Source organism: Poecilia reticulata, chromosome 2, assembly GCF_904066995.2.
Source record: "Poecilia reticulata chromosome 2, P_reticulata-male-v2, whole genome shotgun sequence".
NCBI lineage: Eukaryota > Metazoa > Chordata > Actinopteri > Cyprinodontiformes > Poeciliidae > Poecilia > Poecilia reticulata.
In genome coordinates this window covers 34718988-34739743 of record NC_088831.1, presented here as the reverse complement: position 1 = coordinate 34739743, position 20756 = coordinate 34718988, and the positions used below count along the sequence as shown (strand labels likewise).

At 35.8% G+C, this 20756-nt stretch overlaps 1 protein-coding gene across 1 annotated transcript in view; it reads right to left on the bottom strand.

Moving 5' to 3' along the window:
* The window catches only part of erbb4b (erb-b2 receptor tyrosine kinase 4b), a 298712-nt gene that overhangs the window by 146492 nt on the left and 131464 nt on the right, over window positions 1–20756 (bottom strand). Inside the window, exon 2 of the mRNA XM_081604430.1 lies at window positions 4676–4827. Coding sequence (XP_081460556.1) covers window positions 4676–4827 — 152 coding nt within the window. The remainder of the gene's footprint in view (window positions 1–4675; window positions 4828–20756) is intronic.

Genomic DNA, 20756 nt, shown 5'->3' with positions numbered 1-20756 from the left:
TAGTATTTATCTTTATACTCATGTTACTCATATCTATGAAACTTTAAGTAAATGATTTTCCAACATGGCCTTCCTTCACATATGACAGACTATTATCAACTAAGTAATTTGACCTCAGAGAGAGGATGCCACAGCCTTTCTGGACATGTTAAAAACTTTTGGGCCATGAGCATTGCAACTCGGACACCATGTATGATACAAATGGAGTTTAAACCATGTATTTATACACCAAATAAAAAGACTCATTCACATTTTCTCTAAGTGTCTGCAAGTAAATCAGACAAAGCTTCTCGTGTTTTAAGTCAGTTAGAATAACCAAAATTTTGCCCACTCGCTAAATGCAAATAGACATTGCTAAGTTTTCTTCACCAGAAAACTCAGCATTGATTTTTTGAAGTGATTTTTCTGTAAATTTATTCTAATTCAGAAGTTTACATTTGGTCAGTATCAAGGATAATTATACTGTATGACGTGGGTCAAACCTTTTGGGTTTCCTTCCACAATACTTTTATAGGTTAAATGACCCAATTCAGCAGGTCCCGACACAGATAGAAGCAGGAGGATGTGTTCTACTGATCACCATGCTGCGTTCATGGGTCCACAAATAAATGGAAATGTGGCTGTAGTCAGAGCTCTGTGTTCTTTCAGTTAATAAATGCAGCAACATTTTGAGCTATATGCTCTCTCAATTACGATAATATATTCTTTGTTGAAATGGAATTATTAGGAATGTTAAGCCATATAATTTCTTTACACTTAGACCAACCTGAGAAGTGTTTTTAGATTTGTCAACAAAGTTTGTGACAGCAGCTTTATTAAATGTTATCAATATGTTTTTCACATTTCTAAATTTCCTCAAACATCTAAGGCACTGATACAAATTAGACATAATTTAAAAGCCATAACCTGAGTAATATGTCTGAGTGTTATATATCAAGTATTACCTGAACCATATCCGTGCTTTATTGGGATAAATAAGGTATTTTTGAATTCGAATGTATAACCACAATGTGCCTATCTTATGATGGTTACTTGATGAGTGAATTCATTATAACATGTACATGGTTGTTTTATTCTGAAATTTTCTTAGATGGGTAAAATGTAAAATAATAATGTTTATGTTTAAATGTGAGTAATATAGAGAACATGCTTATTAAACTGCTACCTTGATTGTATTATGGGTAGAAAAAAAAGTTTAAAGATCACTGTAGATGCCACTACCATCACATTCTACATCAAAATGGGGCTTTTGGAAAATTATGGTCTTTGTCTTTTAATGCTGCCCTTAGTGACTCTTCAATGAATTGTGCACTTGACCTTACACTTGTTCAAATAACTCCCAGCTGTCATAGTGATGCTCACCAGATGGAGAGCACAATGTGCGAGCCAGTGAGCAGGAATAGACTAATCGGCAACTAAAGGTTAAAGACATCTTGTAACTTCAGTCAGGAACAACCTACATAGTTAAAATTGAAAGGTTGATGTCTATATGACTTGTAATGTGTTTATACTGTCCTCTTTGGTCATTTTCAGTGGGGATCACAGAGCAGGGTAAGCAGTAAAAATACTGCTTACTTGTACTTTCAGTCCCAGCTGACTTGACCTTTTCAGAGAAGGGTCCATCTACGTGTTAATAGTATATGGATGCTTCAGGAGTGAGCAAACATTTTGCTCAAGGGACTCACATATTCATATTAAAACAAAGCAAAACAAACGGCAAAAACAAAAAACAAAAAAAAAGCGGAAGAATCAAAAATGTGTATTCACCCTTTGTAGCTGAAGGGAGATTAACTAAACCTCCATCCTGAGAAAATATTAATAATAAAAAAAGCATTTATGTTTTATATACAAAACAAACTTGTGATCTAGGTAATATGACTTTACTTTTGTAAAATTAACTCTAAATTTTAAAATAGTAAAACATCATACTTATATTTGTCTCTTCATACAACCCACTTTATTGATTATTTCTTACGTAAAGACAAAATCTCCACTGTTTAAATTACCCTGTAAACCTAACCCTAAACTACTTGTAAGTATGATATAGTATTTACATTCATTGAGTGCAATTGGATGATTTAATTTTTGGTTAATTTAAGTGACATCTTGCATAATTTGTCACAATTTACTAAATATGTTCATGGTTCTCATAAGTTAGTCAACTCTAAACATATAAAACTCCTGTTTAACAAAATGGTTTGAACGTTGGCATTTTATTTCAGTGTGCTAATTATGAAATGCCCTAGTTTTCGGCACAGCCTTTGCTAAGAAGTAAACTTTCTAAAGATACTGAGACTACACACGCTAGCATATAATCTTATTGCAAATGTCTGTCAACATCACCGACTTAAGGTAAAAATATAGTAGGCGGTGTTTCTATCAAATCAGCTCTATTAAGAAATAAAACAGGTAGACCTAGTAAAACTGCAACTAAGTGTATGTTATGAGCATTAACCATAAATGAGGGAAGAAGACAAAAACTGGGTGGAAATGGTTAAAAACTATTTTGTCAAAGCAGAAGACACTAACAAGAGGAAAGTAAACAACAGTATTCTTCTTGTAGATGGATTAAAAGGGACATTGAAAAAAAAGGTAATACCTAGCTACCATCCCTTTTATCTTTTACTGCCATCTGCCACATAAAAAGGTATATTTAGGTTGGAATTTCCAATTTTTGTATGCAAATGCTTTCTGTGCGTAAAATATGGGAAACATATTCAAAGAAAGGATATGGATTCTTACATACTGTACATACGGTTAAAAGCTGACTGTGGGAGTCTTTGTAACAATGTGCATATGTGTGAGGGAATAAAAGCCTGTGTGCTGAAATGCAGTTATTAATCACTGTGAAAGCGTTGATTCATCTGTCGTGGTGGCAGTTTGGAAGATGGACTCTGTTTACTGCTAAAGCTGTTTGAGGGGCTTTGGGAGGCAGCCATCAATCTTTTGGCTATCTTCAAAAGAAGCCAATGCACGAGCATCAGTTTCAATCACCTCCCAAGGCAGGTGGTATGGTAAGCTCCAGCACAATAGTTTTTCTTTTTTTTTTTCCCCTTCACTTTTTTTCTACCTCAAGGTTATTTTTTCCCTCCCAGGGGAGCAATGTTATTAATGTCTCTTATCATAATAATAATAATATTTCCTAAAAATACATACTGCACCTTGCCCTTTGGCTCCCTTGCTGTTTGGCACCTCATGTTTCTAATTAGCATCTTCAATTAACCCATTTTAATTGCCCACCATGAAAAGGTGGAGAACCCTGGCAAGTTGGTGCCACAGGGAGATGTTTTGTAAATGACTAGTATAATGTCAGCATCTAAAGAAAGGCTTGTACTAATGGACTTTCAACCTCGTCCCGCAAATGTGCCCTTTATACAATATTAGCTGGTACGGGTTACACAGTTAAAAGGCATAAGATAAAGCATAGGTGAGCATGTTTCATAGTTCAAATTGGGTCTGTGCCGATGAACTACAATCAGATTTCATTTTCCCCTCCTCAAACACATAACAAAATAAACAAAGACCCCTACCGCCAGTTTTTTAATTTAAGTCAGTGATGTTGGGTGTCTCTTCAGAAGTCTAATGGTAGCAGTTAACCGTCCATTGCTCCCTCTTCCTTAATATAATCTGTTTTCTTTCATAGGAGTGTGAAACATTTAATGACTGTGTTGTTCTGATGTTTTTGGTCGGTCTAGATATGTCAGTTAACACAGATTAAGCACAAGTAGCCCACTACTTCTACCTGACAAACCATTCTTCTTTATTAATTTTAAATTGTTGATGTAGTGACAAATACAAGAACACTACTTGATTTTTGGTTGAGATTTGCTTTCTTTGCAAAGCCTCAGTAGCCCAGTTCATTCTCACAGCAATATTGGCCCAATAATGCAGTCAGCACTTTAGTGTAACACCACGGGAGCTCCCATGCCCTCCAGAAAGATTGAAATCAATTGGAGTTGGATGGTGTTGGCAGTACAGAGTACAGGCAGCACAGTTCAGGGCTCTGTTTGTTAGCAGGAGAGGTCTGAGAGGTCAAAGTGAGCAGCTGATTTCCCCAAAACTGTATAGAGTGTGGTTTCTTTATTCTCAAAATTCCGACTGAAGACCACCTACCTTGTCGTTTGCATGAAGTTACAGCTCAGAGAAACTTTCAAATGAAAATATTAACTGATTTCAAGTTTGAAAGAAACAAATGATATTGTATGTGTGTCAGTGGGTGTATTTGTGGGTGTTGGGTTAAGGTTCCTTTGGGACAAATGTGTTGGGTTCAATAAAAAAAAAAAAAATCTTTATTGGTATGTATTGCATACCAGTATAACCAGATTTTATTACAGTATTGAAATCAATTCCAGTCCTTAACGGGTCTGAATTCTATTTAGACACAGGGTGAAAAAAGTAAATGGTTTAAACTAGCAAGCTAACCAGAATGGCTTCTGAACAAAATAGTCCCAAATTTTCAATAAATGTAAATTCTATGAGCTTTTTACATTTTATGAGCTTTACATTAACATTTTTGACAAAACTTTTTCCAACAAGTATATAAATATCAATTATGGCATATTTATCTCTAATTGAAAGACGACAGTTCAAAGCCACATGCTTCAACACTGCATTAGATCCATATTTCAACACGTCAAAACTTTTCATTTACAGCATCTTATTGTTTTGTCCTTACTCTGAGGAAGGTCAGATCTCGACTACGGTCAATGCTTGTAATCTCGAGGTTGCCCATGACGACTTCACAGTTCTCATAGTATTTTCTCAAGGTGCGATACTGCTGCTCCAGGTCCGACAGAGTGCTTAGCTTGTTCTCCGTGCCAGCACAGACTAGAAAACATAAGACATGGACAAAAAGATAATATTATATCAACCGCGTTATACTTTGCATGTATGGTTTGATTTGTCATGAAGACTTTTAAATAATAAATAAAGGTGTAGGGAGATTCTTACTTGTACAAAAATATGTATTTGAAAAGGAAATACAAACAGCAGCATAAGACAAAAAAAAACTCCATTCAACTGAGTGATAAAGTGATAGATTAGATTTGAGAAAAAAAAGAAGAATTATTAGATCAGAATAATACATCTAGTGTGAACATAAGTGAAGCACACAGTGACTGTTTAGTCATGAAATATGTCCCCTAGCAGCGAACCTTGGCACCTCAAGTTAGATAGAATCTCTTTAATGACCAACTGGGTTGCTCATCTGACAAGTAATTAAACAGATCTGATTACACCTATCAGACACCTTGCACACCCACAACACAATCCATCTACCCCATCAGCCGGCGTTACAATGTCTCGTGTTAAAAGTCATGTTTGCACAATATATTCAGACCAACTGTTTTTTCAGTCTGTCTGGAAAAAAGCATATAAAAACAAAAATTGTCTTAAGTATGACTAAAGTCAGGCAAATTGTAAGAGTAAGTCAGGAAATTGCCTCTAATGTGTTAAAAACTTCCACATTGCTTAATGGTTTAGAAGCAGCATAGCAAAGAATGTTTCTTTATGAAAGGCAGATAGTTTTCTGAGATTTTCAGGAGATCCTCAAAAGTGTTTTCTGCCACCAGTGTTTTTTTTTTTTTTTTCCAGTAGCATGTTTCATAAACTCACTGAGCTGTAGGCTAGGTATGTCAGCTAGATAGAGTTATTCAATTTCATAAAATTTTCATTTGCATTGCTGTGGCAGTGTGGTTTCTCCCATATAGAGAAACCACACTGCTGTCTCATGGTTGACAGCGAAGCCTGCACTGAGGCAGAGGGGTGACGGGTCCTTCCGTGAGTCTTGTCACAGTGTCACCTTTGAGCTTTTACTCTTCTCTTTGAACACCTCCACCTTGAAAGATCTTTACTGATGCTCTGCATTTTATACCAGATCCATTCTATATGCTACCATGAACTATGCAGAGCTCTCAATGATATTTATTATTCTCTCTTTCAGTTCAAGCTGAGTGCATATTATCCTTGCACTTGCAATAATGTAGACCAAACCCATTTAACCGTTTACTCAAAGACACATCCACGCACACACGCAATGTGGCACAAAAAAAAAAAAAAAATCAATTCCATCTGGTTTTCCCTTTGCAATTACACAATAGATGCATGTGGGGGGAAATAAGAAGATTCAGCCTTGGGGCAACTAAGGCATAGAGACAAATGAGATTGTGTTTAAATACTTCCACATCGAAACAGATATTAGATAAGTGGAGCCAGTCCAATGTGACCTGAACAATACCCATATGAACAGGTACTGATTGGCTTTGTTGTGCATAGCATACCGTGGTGCTCAGGAATGATATATGGCAGACCTGGGTGTTTTCAATAACAGTTAGCGTGGGCTAGAAGGGGAGCGGGTGGAGGTAGAGAAGGGTCATAAAGCGAGGGTAGGTGTAATAAACTGTTATTGCACCCTTGGGGCAGGCCACTGAAATTAGAGGAAGGGGGCATTGTGGCATGTGATGTCTGCTGAAATGTACTTTTTACACCCATATGCTTCCACAAGTGTGCCCTTAAATGACCATTCCACCTATATGCAATATGAATATGATATTATGTTTATGCATAACAAATAAGAGTGGGATTTCATGTCAAATGCCCCTGTTTTGTCAAATATTTCAAAAGTACCTCACATACCATTTAAATGTAAGATGAAGTGTAAAGTTTGTGTGAAATATTAGTAAATAGCGGATTAAATTTTATGGTAAAATTGATGGAGTTTACAAAAAATCTGCTTTCATATTCATACAATTTATGTCATTTTTTTGTCTTCTTTCTTACAAAGTCTGTTTTACAGCAGAATAAATCTGTCTCAATATGATGATACCAGTGTTTCTGGAGAGATCTTCAGTCACTTAATAGAAAACATTTAATGTTAGACAATTGAAAGAAAAACAATAATAAATATATGAAAAGAAAATGTATAAAACTTTATATAAGTCCATGTGATGACAGAAATAAATAGATTTTTATCAGGCGCGATACCAGCCTCCTTTATACTCATAACAACAAGCTGATATTCTTCTCCTGGGTGTTTCAGTTGTGCTGTGTTGTGGTGCAACTCAAAGGCTAAAGCGCTTCATACCTGGTGGTTGTAAAACACCAATAAGTTATTTATTGATCCTCCGCAAAAAAGAGAAAAAACCGAAGAGGGGCCGACGATGTTCGTAGTTTGGAGCAGAGGTCGCGCTAGAGTTTTTTTGTTGTCCGTCAAAGAAAAAAAATATTTTTATTTCCGTTTGTAGTCATTAAACGAAACATTTATTATTTCTCTGCGAGAACGTTTTTGAAATCCGGTAACATTTCACGAAATGACGTGATTAGCAGACGAAAGAACTCTGATCGTTTCCTGATCCCGCATCACTTCCCTCTGCGGGAGAAAAACCCAGCAGAAGCGGATCAGCTGCTGGACGCTCCAAAGTCTCTGGTCCGTTAAAGCGTCCAGATCAGAGATGATTCTCTGACAGATATTGTTCTTAGTATGTTAATAATGAGCTCCACAATGTTCTCTGTGCGTAAAGCTGAAACTGTCTGCGCACCAAGTGGTCAGCTGCGCTTCATCACAGTCTGGACAGAAACCAGCGGACTGCTCTCTGTTCTTATCAAGACGAGGGTGAGGAGGGAATCTGACATATTAACTCAGTTAAGTTTTTACTGGTTTTGTTTTTAAAAATATATTGTATATTTGGCATTTGTCACCTCATGTGTGATTAATTGGAGCGTAACAGTGGAGCATTTACGGGCATTTATTGCCCAGCGCTCTGCGCTTGTTTCTGTTTAACGGATCTGCACTTTAATTTCTTTCCTCTCTCAACAGTCAGCTGTTATTCCTCTTCTTAAACTATAATAAGTAGATCCTAAGATTCTATTTAGGTTTTCTCTGTGTGCTCCAAACTCATTAAATGTAAACTCATTAGAAGCCCGAGCCACCATCAGGCAAATAATTCTGGTCCGACCCGAACTATTTTTACCTGTCCAAACAGAGCTTCCTAACCAAGGTGTCCATAACTCTTCAACACGCTGTCAGCTCCCGGTCAGAAAGACGCATTTAGTTCAGTGTCCATGAGATGATATTCAGAAAGGATCTTTTATTTGATTGATTTTAGTTGCCTCTGCGATGAACTCTTTGCATAAAGTCTATCATGTCTCCATGTGCGCCAGTGAAAGGTGTTAATTATAAGATGTCAAATGACAGAGGGGCTTAAAAATTAACCAAATATTCAGTTTGGTTATTTTTTAAAATTAGATAGATAGATAGATAGATAGATAGATAGATAGATAGATAGATAGATAGATAGATAGATAGATAGATAGATAGATAGATAGATAGATAGATGTACACACACACATTTTAAATTTTGCCCCCCCAGAGGTAGTCCTGGCCCCCCTTGGCCCCCCCAACTTTAAAAGTCTAGCTCCGCCACTGCCTGCCAACAGTTGTTTAGTTCAAACTGTGGATGGAAAAAAAAAACTGCAATGTTTTAACTTTGAAGCAAAGTTACGACTAGACAATTCTCCCTTGCTGTGCAAAGTCTGCTGCCTTACGACAGGTTCACTGTTCAAGGTGAGTGTTTGTTTTGTGTTTCTGATTTAAATAGAAAAAATGAATAAAGTTATTCCTGTTTTAGTTTTTGCTTTTTTTGAACCAATACTATATAGGTATATGAAGCCAAACTACTGTGACTTATCCTTAAGTTGTCATGCAAGCCTGGAGCACTTTCGAAGTAAAATTCACAGATCCACTGACGTATTTACTGTGATGTTTTTCTTTGTTTTTACAAATTAAAAATGTAAGTTTCATTAAACTTTCTCAACCCGAATAAGTGCAAATTAGCAGGCATTTGAGAAACTTTAACTTTTGCAACTAATCTGAGGCTCATTATTTATATGTTATCATACAACAGATGTGGTTTTCAATGCGTGTTTCTGCAATTTTCAATTAAACTCTGAAACCTAAGTTGACATAACTTGAATCCAGGTGAAAGACGTGATATGCAACTATGTTTCCCTTTCATCAGAAATGCAATTGGATCTGCTTACTGTACTGAAAGGTAGGGCTACACTTAACAAGAGAATCATTTTATGGACTATTCTAAGACAACAATGATATTAGTACGAAACATACATTAATAAATACTAATAAACACAGAATTACCTGCAAAAACACAATTTACTATGATTTTTGCATTCAAACATGGTAGCATGTCACCACAGTATACTAATTGAATTAAATATAAATTACTGAAGCCGCAAAAAACTGTTCAAGGTAATGCACGTAATATAGCCTGCATTACGTGTGGCAGCTGTAAAGAATTTTGAAAATTGATCAGGTAAAAAGCTTGGAAAACCATAGAAACAATACACCATACATTTTTAAATGGGATAGAAGCTGCATAAGTTCTTTTCCATTTTCCTTGTAATCTTGCCTAGCACTGCGGTTAGGTGAGAAAATGCTCTTTATTTCATTTAGCTAAAAAAAAAGAAGAAGCATGTGTGGCGTCTGAACCCTATGCAATTGAAGATGTATGGACTGTTGCAGATTTACTGCAAACTTTTATAGTCCTGACTCTTAAATGTCTGCTTGCAAGTCACTAAAAATGGTTAAGCTGTAAATAAAAGACCTCAAGTTGTATTTCCCCCTTCTTGCTGCATGATGAAATCAATTTGTTTCCATGCTCAGCATGTTAAACCTGAGCTTGTACATCATGGTAAAGGTTGTATGAAACATGGTCTCTACCGTTTATAATGTTCAGCTTGCTGACTGAAGATGACAGAGTGCTTCAAGAGCCTGAGTCATCAGATGTTTAACATATTGCAGAGGATGCAGGAACAGACATCAAGAACAAATGAATCTTCACATATAAAGCCTGTAGTTGTCCCATAAAATAAAATCTATCTCATTCGTCTGATTGATTCCACTCTTTCCTGGAATATTTAAACCTAGTAATATCAATGAGAAGCATTGACTTTGTACTTAAAAGATTTGCATGACTGGAAAAATCGTCTTAAAGTGCATGTAGAGAATATTATCCAAGAGGCAATAGATTCAAACACTGCATATTAATAGCTCAAGAATTTTCAGTGGTTGTAGTTAATGAGATTAGGAGTCATCGGGTTAAAAAGCATCTAAGTGAATTTATTTGCTCTAGAAGGACATAAAATTTTTTTGGTGAAAGTGCTTTGACGTAGACAGCTTGTGAGAAGGGAGATAATGCAAATTGCATATTTATCATATTGACAGATAATTAGAGTGATAGCTCCCATATATTTCCAACAGATAGCCACTATAAACGACCAAAATGCATCTATCACTTTCTCTGACACTGTCACTAGACGCAGTCTGTTCTTTGTGTAAAATAAATAAACAAAAAGCTTGCAAGAATACTGGAGTGGCCTTGAGCCGCATTTTCATCAATTTTAATTTCAGAAATATCTTTATCAAGATTGCATAGGCAGTACATTGTCCGGATCTGTGGTCACAGACAACAACTCCGTCAATACTGCCTTGTGTGATTATTGAGTGGCTATAAAACTGGCAAGTCTCTGAGGTTTATAAGCGCCAGCCTGTGAAGCCAGTAAAAGGTCATCCCAATCGCTAGTAACTGACTGAATTAAATAAAGTTGCAAATGTCACTTACATAAGTAAACAGTGTCAATAGATGAGTTTGGCTAACGGGCCAATAAAGCAGACGGATCTTGTTAAAATCAGGCTGAATAATTTTTTATGCATAGGTGTAAATGCCATATTTTTTGTCTGGCATGCTGGAAACAGTGTTTGAGGTCAGAGCAGTCCATTGTCCCCTAATGTCCTCCAGATGAGCTTTGGTTGGTAAGTATGAGTTACAAGCCACTGCCTCTGATGGTAATCATGCCCCAGATTATTGTCCATCTGTTGAGGAGCTTAATACGCATCAAAAACAATAACTAGATGACTGTTCATAATGGTAGCATGGTCCAATAACACTAACCTCTCGCTGCCCTCTGAGCTCCAGTCGCCTACTAACATTGCTGCGGCTGCCTCCATATGGTCTACCACAAATTAGCATTCAAAGCCTTACTTATGCAAACACTCCCAACACCTTGTGACAGTTTTTCACTGAAGATAACTTTGTTCATTCAGGGTTTGCATAACTTAATTGCATTATGTGTATCTGATATATGTCAAGCTATTAAGGTGGCCATCGGTATGCTCAGCTCATGGTGAATACCATAGTTTCGTCTCACTTCTCTACAAACTACAGTGACAGCACATGAACTCGATAAATAAACCGTACGGTACCAGTTAAACAGCGAAAGTCTGAACGCAAAGATAAGATTAGCTAAATATTTGATAGGCAAGGTTCAGAATATTAGAGAAACTCACAGCTTCTGAATGAATCAAATTAGTTTTCTTATTCTGTGCTGTTACAGTTCTTTGCAAAATTATTCATATATTTTCACATTTTTATTTTTTTTTCCTTGCATGCCATCCTGCCAATGGATTCATGATATTAACTTTGAAAAAGTCTCTCATCCTGGTCAAGCATGTGGTAACAGTGGAGGGAACATGTTAAATGTCATAAAAAATTGTTCATAAGCAGCTTATTTTATTTTATTTTATTTTTTACAGAATCTAGGGAAAGACAATGAATAGGAAAAGAAAGGCAATTTTGACATAATGAGCTCAATGAGTTTGGAACACTTTTCTCATAAAGATTTAAGTCACAGAAAATGCTTGTTTTACTCATTGGTATTTTGATCTCTGTAATTTTAATGTGTCTAAAATTACACACATTAATTGTGTAATATAGCATAGATATTTCTTATGCTATGTAAGAAATATTTCCTGAATCTCAACTTCAAGTCATGTAGACTGACTCAGTTCTCTGTCTTCTAGTTTGATTTATGAATCTCACTTACAGGCAGGATAAGAGTACATGTTCACCTACTCTGTCAATGTCGGGCCCCACAAAAGTGTTAATGCTTTCTCTAATTGAGACACATAGACAAATCAGGCAAGAGGAAATCTCCTGAGATATGATAATTACTAAAAAAAAAATAAATACATAGGCAGAACGTGTTTCCCTCTCAGGGCATACCTTGATTTTGGTTGCTACCTTGATTTTGTTTTTTCTAACCCATTTTCAGACAAAAATTTATTCCAGATACACAACAGGCACATGTCGTGTCATAGGTAGCATTACTTGTCAGTGTAGACATTTTTCAGATTAACTTTTGTATTCCAGGGAAGGTGCAAAAACATTTAACAACAAAATGTTTTAAATAAAAATGTCATATAAATGTCCCGAAAAAAAATCCCCAACGTACATGAATATGTAGAACGGACATCACTAGCACACAAGTTAGCCAATTGAATGCCTCCTGGGATCTTGGCTTTGCTTTGCCTATAGGCTTCAAGTGTTCCTGCTGTATATGTACAGCATCTCCCACATTGCATTTTCCCCATTTTTCTTCAAAAATTCAATGAGGCCAACAGAAACGGTTGAGAGGTGTTTCTTCTATGATCAAAAAACGGTATGCAATATAGAACAAAAGTCTGCAATATAGATCAAAGAAAACTGTGATGTAGTAAAATCTGTATAGCATTTTATGGTACTTTTCCTAAAGCTGCCACCAACTGCTATGCGTGTTGCTGTATTGAAAACACATCTAAAACTGTTCTAAACATGAGAAAATAAATCAGATTTTGTGGAACATGTATTTCTGTCAGACCTATAAAGCATGTGTGTTGATTTTGATGAGGAGTGTGGAATTCACCGAGTGCAACTGCATCAGAATTAGGTAAATTGAATAGTTGTAAAATTAGCGTAATTTAATTTAACTTGATTTAATATCTGTAAATCAAATAACTATTTGGGAATAAAATTGCAGAGTTCCATAAGTTCCCCTATGAGTTCAGCATATAATTATCTAATCAAACGGTTGTATAATTATATGTAGAATAATCAATTTTCCATTCAGTTTCAAGAATCTGGGATGCCATGGTGAGTAGTTCGAAGCTTGATGCTTATTCTCTAATCCTTATTTTATTTGTGGTTCATGCTCCAAGCACAAGGTCACCAAGGATCCCGTCATAATCAGAAGTCTAGTCCGATCCTCAAAGGAAAACATTGCATTTTCACTATCGTCCAAGTGTTATCATAATGAACATAAACTGTTTAATATAGTTCTTGTTTTTTAATGCTCTTTCTGCAACATTCATATGGTTATTTTATGATGGCTTTTCAGCCTAAGACCCTCCAAACATGCCCCAGAAAGAAAGAAAGAAAGAAAGAAAGAAAGAAAGAAAGAAAGAAAGAAAGAAAGAAAGAAAGAAAGAAAGAAAGAAAGAAAGAAAGAAAGAAAGAAAGAAAGAAAGAAAGAAAGAAAGAAAGAAAGAAAGAAAGAAAAGCTATTGTTTTAAATCAGAAGAAATAGTATGTTTTAGGAAAAACAGATTGACTGCACTCTTTCCTTGTATCAACTATCCATACAAACAGTTGCATTCACTGCAGGAGCTATATACTGTACGATGTAAGAACTAAGAGGCTTCACCACCTTGCTGAAAGGCCCCCCAAGGGAAGTGGATGATGAGTGGAAGAGTGCAACTCCCAGACTTTATTTTGCCCCTAGCTTGTTTCCAGCCAGTCTGGGGATAAGAACTGGTAACCCCCCACAAACCTTCTTTTCTTGCCCTGGGCTCCAACTATATGTTTTTTCCTCTATCTTTCTCTCCCGTTTCTCATTCGAGCTTTTTTGTCCCTCTGTCACTCTTTGTTTGGGTCACAGTTTGGAGGCCTCAATTCTATGCTATGTGAAAAAAATAACTAATTTCATCATGATTATTTTTTATTTTTTCATACACTGCACCATGATGACGCCTTATCAATTATGCTAGCAGGCCATTCAAAATGTTACCCCATACCCTTCATGCCTCTAGCGCTGAAGAGTTTCAGTCCCCCATGTGTGGTCCTACACATGAATCTTAATCTTCTTCCCAAACAGTTGCCATCAATTATCCTGGCTGCTACTGCTAACTCTTCCCCTGCCTCCCATTTTTCCATATTAAAAGAAAACCCTTTTCTTCCTTCCTTATTCAGACCGAATATCTTCTGCCGTTTGCCTGGGAAATGATTTCTCCGAAAACTTACTGTCCCTCCGCTTTTCATATGTTAAACATATGAATACAGGCATGTCTATCTCTGTTTTGCAAATGTGCATTTTAATTTGCATATAGTGCTTTCTATTGTGATGGGCTGACTCTACAGTGGGTGGCTAAAATCTAGTTTTAACAATGGAGAAAAAAAATTGAATTCCATTGTCACATTATAAAGAATAAAACCAATGTATCAATTTAAGAATGAAAGAGATGTATTGGTATTGGTCTTTGAATATTATTATCACAGTGATAGTCAAAGTTTGTCTTTGAATATAAATGACTTAAGACAGATAGTCTTTGAATATCACCATTGAATATCATTATTATTCAAAGACAAATAAGTAAACATGCAACCGATTCTATAGCTAGAATAGAGATTCCAAATCATAACCAGTTCTAAGGACATAACATCAACTCTGTTAATTCTCAGGATATTATGTGAGACCAACACCTGCTCCATTTCAATAGCTTGTTCTAAAAGTAGATACCACTAATGATATGACGGTCAAAACAGGTCCATTATGTGGAGCAGGTCACTATAATTCCTTCTGCATTAAGTTGCAGTTGTCCTAATTCATCTTAATACGGCCTTCTTATACAGAAACAATAGCCCACAACTTCCATGGTGCTGGTGCATACAAATTTGAGACACCCAAAGAGCAAAACCAACATCAGATTTTATCAAGAAGGAAAGTAACTGTGATGGCCTCAAGCACCCCTTGGTAAAATCAGTCTACACTCTCACTGCATTATTTTATTTTGCAGTTAAAACATGTATTTTAGAGATGTAATTAATTTATGTAATTATACCTTACAGTGATATGATGTAGCACATGTACAATGTAGCACCACGATGTGGTTTTTAAAATGTTGTAAGCTATATTGTTTCTCTTTTTTTCAAGTTAACTGGTTTGGGGAGTTGGCTGCTTCCTGTCTGGCTAAGAGGCATTGCCAGGAGCTGCACAATTTCAGCTCTGCAGGACCAACTATGTCCCAGCAATGGGAGTACTTTAGGTTTAGTAAAATTAAACTTAACAATTATTTGGGATGAAATCAAAACATCTTAGTTTTAAAAAATTATTTTTTGTGACACCAGGTGCCTTCACTCAACAGGAGATGGACAGGAAGAAGGCGCTGAGGCAAAAGGGAAAGACATGCAGAAAATGGCCCGGGTACGGTGAATCAAACCAGCAGCGAGGATTGTAGACTCTATATTTGGTATGCATGCCATCAGCATAAATCTGATAAAAACATTTACCATTTCCGACTACTCTGTTGAATCTATATATAATGAAATAAATTATTTGAAAATGCAAAACAAGTGATTGTGCAAGAGATGTAACTTTAACATTCCCTGCAACATGTCCATAACAGTCCATTTCATAGCAGCTGCAACTTCAATTAAAGCGTGTTTTCTTTTCCCACAGGCACATCTGTTTCTTTTCTTTTTTCAGCCAGTGATAATCACAATAATTGTCATTGAGAAGAGCACATGTACGCAAACAGGTTTGTGTCATCCTACCAGCAAAGACAGGACAGTTTATTCTATAAATCTTCTAGAACACACAGACAACAAGCCCTAGCATGACAAGGACAGACTGCTGCAATCATCATTTTTTCATGTATAAAATAAAACTGTCAATATCGAGCGCAGTCTGTTTGCTTGACAAGAAATACATACAATGAATTATCAATGCAGCATTTCAAACTACTGAACATTTAGAAACCTGGACTAATGTGTTGAGCCTCTCTGTGAGGATTTCAGCAGATTTTGCTGCCTAGAGGCACCGCTCGCGGGCAAAGCTTGTGAAAACACAGAGATTCGAGTTAAAGCTCAAATAACCCTAAGCACCTACAAACCCTTTGTTGGAAGTGCGTCTGAAATCAAATCCACTGTTTTATTAGTAATTCATTCATTTTGCTGTTTGTTAAGACATGCAATTTAAAATGTTTATCGACCCAGAAGCTTTATAGCTGTGTCACATTTTAAAATAAAATATTATTTCAGAAGTAGGTAAAAAATAATTCCATTGTGAATAGTAAATAATTGCTCAAAAGGATCTACAGAGTGTCATGACGCCCCTTTAAATCTTAAAAAATGTTTAACATTATTCTTCTTATAATTAGTATTAGTTTCTGTGCCATAGCATGGCACATAATAGACAAAAAATGCACCGGAAATGATTGTGTCTTTTTAAAAAAAAAAATTTATCCAGTGATTTATTTTTTCGTTATTAAGAATGCTCAGTAAAAATGAGGAGAAAATTAATGTTTATGTTCTATCAGGGAATCTTTGCACCATCCATTTTAAGTTTAATTATTTTTAATGCACATATGTTTTAATAATACCCAACTATGGCTATGCTGCTGTCCCTATCACCTCTGCTGTATTTGCAGGAGAACTCCTCATCTCATCATGACCCTACACAATGGCAACATAGCAATTTTCAGGTAAAACTGAACATATGAGTGTACATATACGTTGATTAAAAAAATCTATTTTCTGTTACATTTTTCCCTTCATACATTTTAAACCACAATACGCAGTTATATTCAATACTATTTGCATGCATGTGTAGTGGAGAAAGTTTCCCTATTAAATAATGGGAGACTACATTATCTCCTTTCTGCTGGGAAAAAAAAAAGCAATCTGATAATTATTTGCATTTTAATTGATTGGAGTGCGGCAGAAGGAGGGGCTTCCCCTAGGCGTCATTCCCACAACAGCCACAACTGCATGCGTATTTATATTTCAAGTTTACAAAGTTAGGCACAGTCACTAATTGTGATTAATCATAGTGCTGGTGTAATTAATCAGATTACATTTTTTAATCGATTGACAGCACTGATATGCATACTTTTTGGAGCCTTTAAATATTCTTGTTTAAATATTTCTGAAAGGAAAATTGAAAATAGGCAGAGCCCTGGTACAAAAACCCGCAGTTGTGTAATTCTGAATCAGTGAAGATGTGAATGATTAGACTTAAAGAGACAAAAGTCAAGTATAAAGAGAATTCAATTGTGCATAGATTCATTAATGACTGTTTTAAGTGACTGCTTATCATTTTATCAAAATTGAGATCTGAATCTGAAATAACTGCACTATCACCAGCTGTAAGAGAAAAGACATGCTAATCATCAGTGACATAAAGCCATTTTGCACTTTTTTTTCCCATGAGTTTTTAATAATCTCATGGAAAATACAAATTGTCTCATGGAAAATAAAAACTTTCAGTGATTTATTCAGTTTTTACCATACAATAAACAGACTGAGAAACAGTGACTTTTAAATAATGTAGACATTTGTTACAAAGTTTCGCTTTGTAAAAGACTAGTTTGAATGTTGAAATATGTTTTCTTTTTTGTATTTAACTATTCATTTTTGACTATTTTCTATTTATTGTAGAATTAATTTTAACTTTAGTATGCTAAGACAGCCAGGGCAAGATGCGAGAGTTCTAAACTGTAATTTATAATGCATATAAAAAATTAACGTGAGCAAGTGTTTTTTTAGCTTTTCTGGTTAAGTTTTAAAAACAGCTGAAAACACAACAAACTAGTAGATAAATACTTGACTGAATCCTTTCTCATCCACAATCTTATTGCACATTATTTTTAATAAATTAATAAATGCATTAACATAAAAATATCAAGAGAAAACAAAAGCCTGGAAAAGTGCAATTTTGTAGTGCTAAAGTTAAAAATGTAGAAAAATGTACTCCGAGTGCTTCATAAGTTAAATTATTTATCAAGGTAACTAAATTATGGAAATATAGAATAGGCAACCACATAGTAACAACTGTGAAACTGACAAAACAATATAGTTTTGATTGAAATATTGCTCATTAAATATTGAGGTACCAAAAGGGAGGTTATCTGACAACCAGGTGGCGGCTGGAGGAAAATGGCCTCTGCCACACCCACAGAGAGGCTCTCCTTATCAGTGACTCCAGGACTTAGAGCAGCACGCCTGGGTTGCCATCCTCATCCTCCTGACTTTTATTTTTGCAATAAATGCTTCTAGCAGAACTTAAAATGACAAGAAAGTGGGTAGTGAGAGAGGGGGAAGACACACGGCAAAGATTTTCAGGCTGGGATTCAAACCCGCGACTGCTGCTTCGAGGACTAAGGTCTCCTTATATGGGTTGTGCTCTGCCCCTGCACCACCACGGCACCCCAAAACAGCATAATACCCAATTCAAACCCTAATTGAAACATATTTGTTTTCACGCCTAGTGTATTTTGCAGAACATTTTAATTAGCAATCACAAAGATATAGGCAACTGTGCAAACAGAGGACACAGCAGAGTGGAGAGATGAAAATGATGGATTTTAAACAACTGGGTCTATCTGCATAAACTCCACTGTCCACTGAACTCAGATAAATACCACACTCCTACACACTCAATACAATTTTTAATTGTTTGTATCACTAGCAGGTCTATGTGTTTTTTTGTTAGAATGTGTACACAAGGCATCACCTCAGTCATTCATTATTTAAGCTCTGCTGGGCCGTTGGGAAATTGTTTCTACCACCCCAATGGAAGTTGCTGCCTAAAAGAGCTTGGTATTAATTTTCACCAGCCGCAGCAAAGGGACTGCATGTGAATTCCCATGGCAAACATATTTGGCAGCCACACTCATCTGCAGCACCTTACAAGACTTACTGAATATTAGAATGCAATTATTTTTATACATTATTTTCCCTCTGTTAGCTCTTGTTGAAGTACTTGGCATATATTTGAATATAAAAGAAAAACTAAGAAAATTAAAAAAGTCTAAACACTAGAAATTTGTAATGAAGCAGATATTTTTTTCTGAGTAATAGGCTAATGTAACAATCAGTTCTAAATACACTAAAATAAAAGTAACTCAAACATCTTTTTACTTTTCTATAGTGCTTACTACTGCCCAAACTCTTTTTACAGCATTCTGAATTATTATTAATTGTTATTAATTTATAAAATATTTAAAATCTGAGGGTGTGTGAATAAGAAGTTAAACAGAAGTGTACCCTGCACGATAACTACCCTAAAACTCAGAAACACCCAGTGAATCCACCAAGCATGCCTGAGCAGTAAGAAACAGAAAGTATTAGGCCAAGTCAAAGTTCACATCTGGCTCACAGTGAGATACTGTAAGGTTTCTGTTTCTTAAAACAGCATGGTGGGACAATGAAAAAAGTCAGCCACAGGGTACTCAGAATTGTGAATTACTAGTTTGGGGTTAAACTAAATGAATTGGTCTTGGGGTAGTTTAAAAAAAAAGGACAAAGTTATATTGCAGCAGAGGTCAGTATTTCTTCTCCTTGATTACTCTTCTGACCCTGATGTCTCCAATTAAAGATTAACCTGATCCCCTCTGAATGGTTTAATTCCCCTTACTCTGTTCCCTTTTTGTTTCTCATTGTCTGCCTATCATCCATCTGCTGTGATTTTCTTTTGTACACTTTCCATCTCAAGTCCCCTATAAGTGAAAGCGAGCAAAAGAGAAGATCAATTCTTTCTATCCATCAACAGTCAATATCCAGTCAATGCCAGCAAAAGAAGAGGAGGCAACTATACTGATGTTCAAGGACATGTCACACCTGAATCTCTCTTTATATTTCACTCACCTGTGATAACACTGGTATTGATATGAACTTGCCTGAACTAGCTCATCCAGTAAAATGGGATGTAGATGAACTAAAGGCCATTATATTTATTATGAATTGTTTCTGCTGTGATGTTTGTGCAGAGATTTCACAGTCAATGTTAAAATACCCTTAACAAAACAGCTAAATCAAATAAATGTACTTGTCTCTCCATGCAAATGCAACATACATACAAGTGCATAGAATTAAGAACTGTTTTTTCTTAAATGACTTGCGTTAAACATGTCAAAGATAGATTGTATTTTAAGCACTATTTCATTCCATATTTATTTATTTATATTATTTGTATCAAGCTCATGTATCTTTTGTATTAAAAGTAAAACCTGTTTCAAGTTAAACAAATCAAATGCAGTCACTGTAGAACCCAGTGAAGATTTTTGGGTTGGTTTTCAATGAAGGATAAGCAAGAATAGCCACTGCCTGGTTGGATGGATGAACTGATTGCACAACAGTTAGTATTCCAGCTAAATGCAGAGTGAGCTATATGCGTTATTGCTGTTTCAAAATGCATGGACTGACAGAGTTTTGGCTTGATGCACCTTTGATGTTGCCAGAAGCAGAGTTTAATGACAGCTTTTGGGTTTGTTTTAGTGTCACTTTTTAAAGATGCTCTATGAGATGTTGCTTGTATCCTTAGTTCTGCGGTTCTGCTCACAAAAAACATTCTCTATGTTCTCAGGTATAAAACTATAATGCATGTGTTTGGTACAAATGTGCATGACTGATGAAGTCACTTATATTTTCAGTATGGATATGTGTATTGCTCTATCCTTTATAAATGAAGGGACTGTGAATTTAGGAAGAATTCTGGTAATAAAAGTTGAGGTGGAATAAAACTTTTGTAAACACAAATATGCTGAGCTATTTGAATCCTAATCAGATTGATTATTAACAAAAGGGGCTTCATAGTCACTGTTTTGAAGTCTTGTATGACATCTAACAATTGTTGATTATTTTTCTTTCACCATC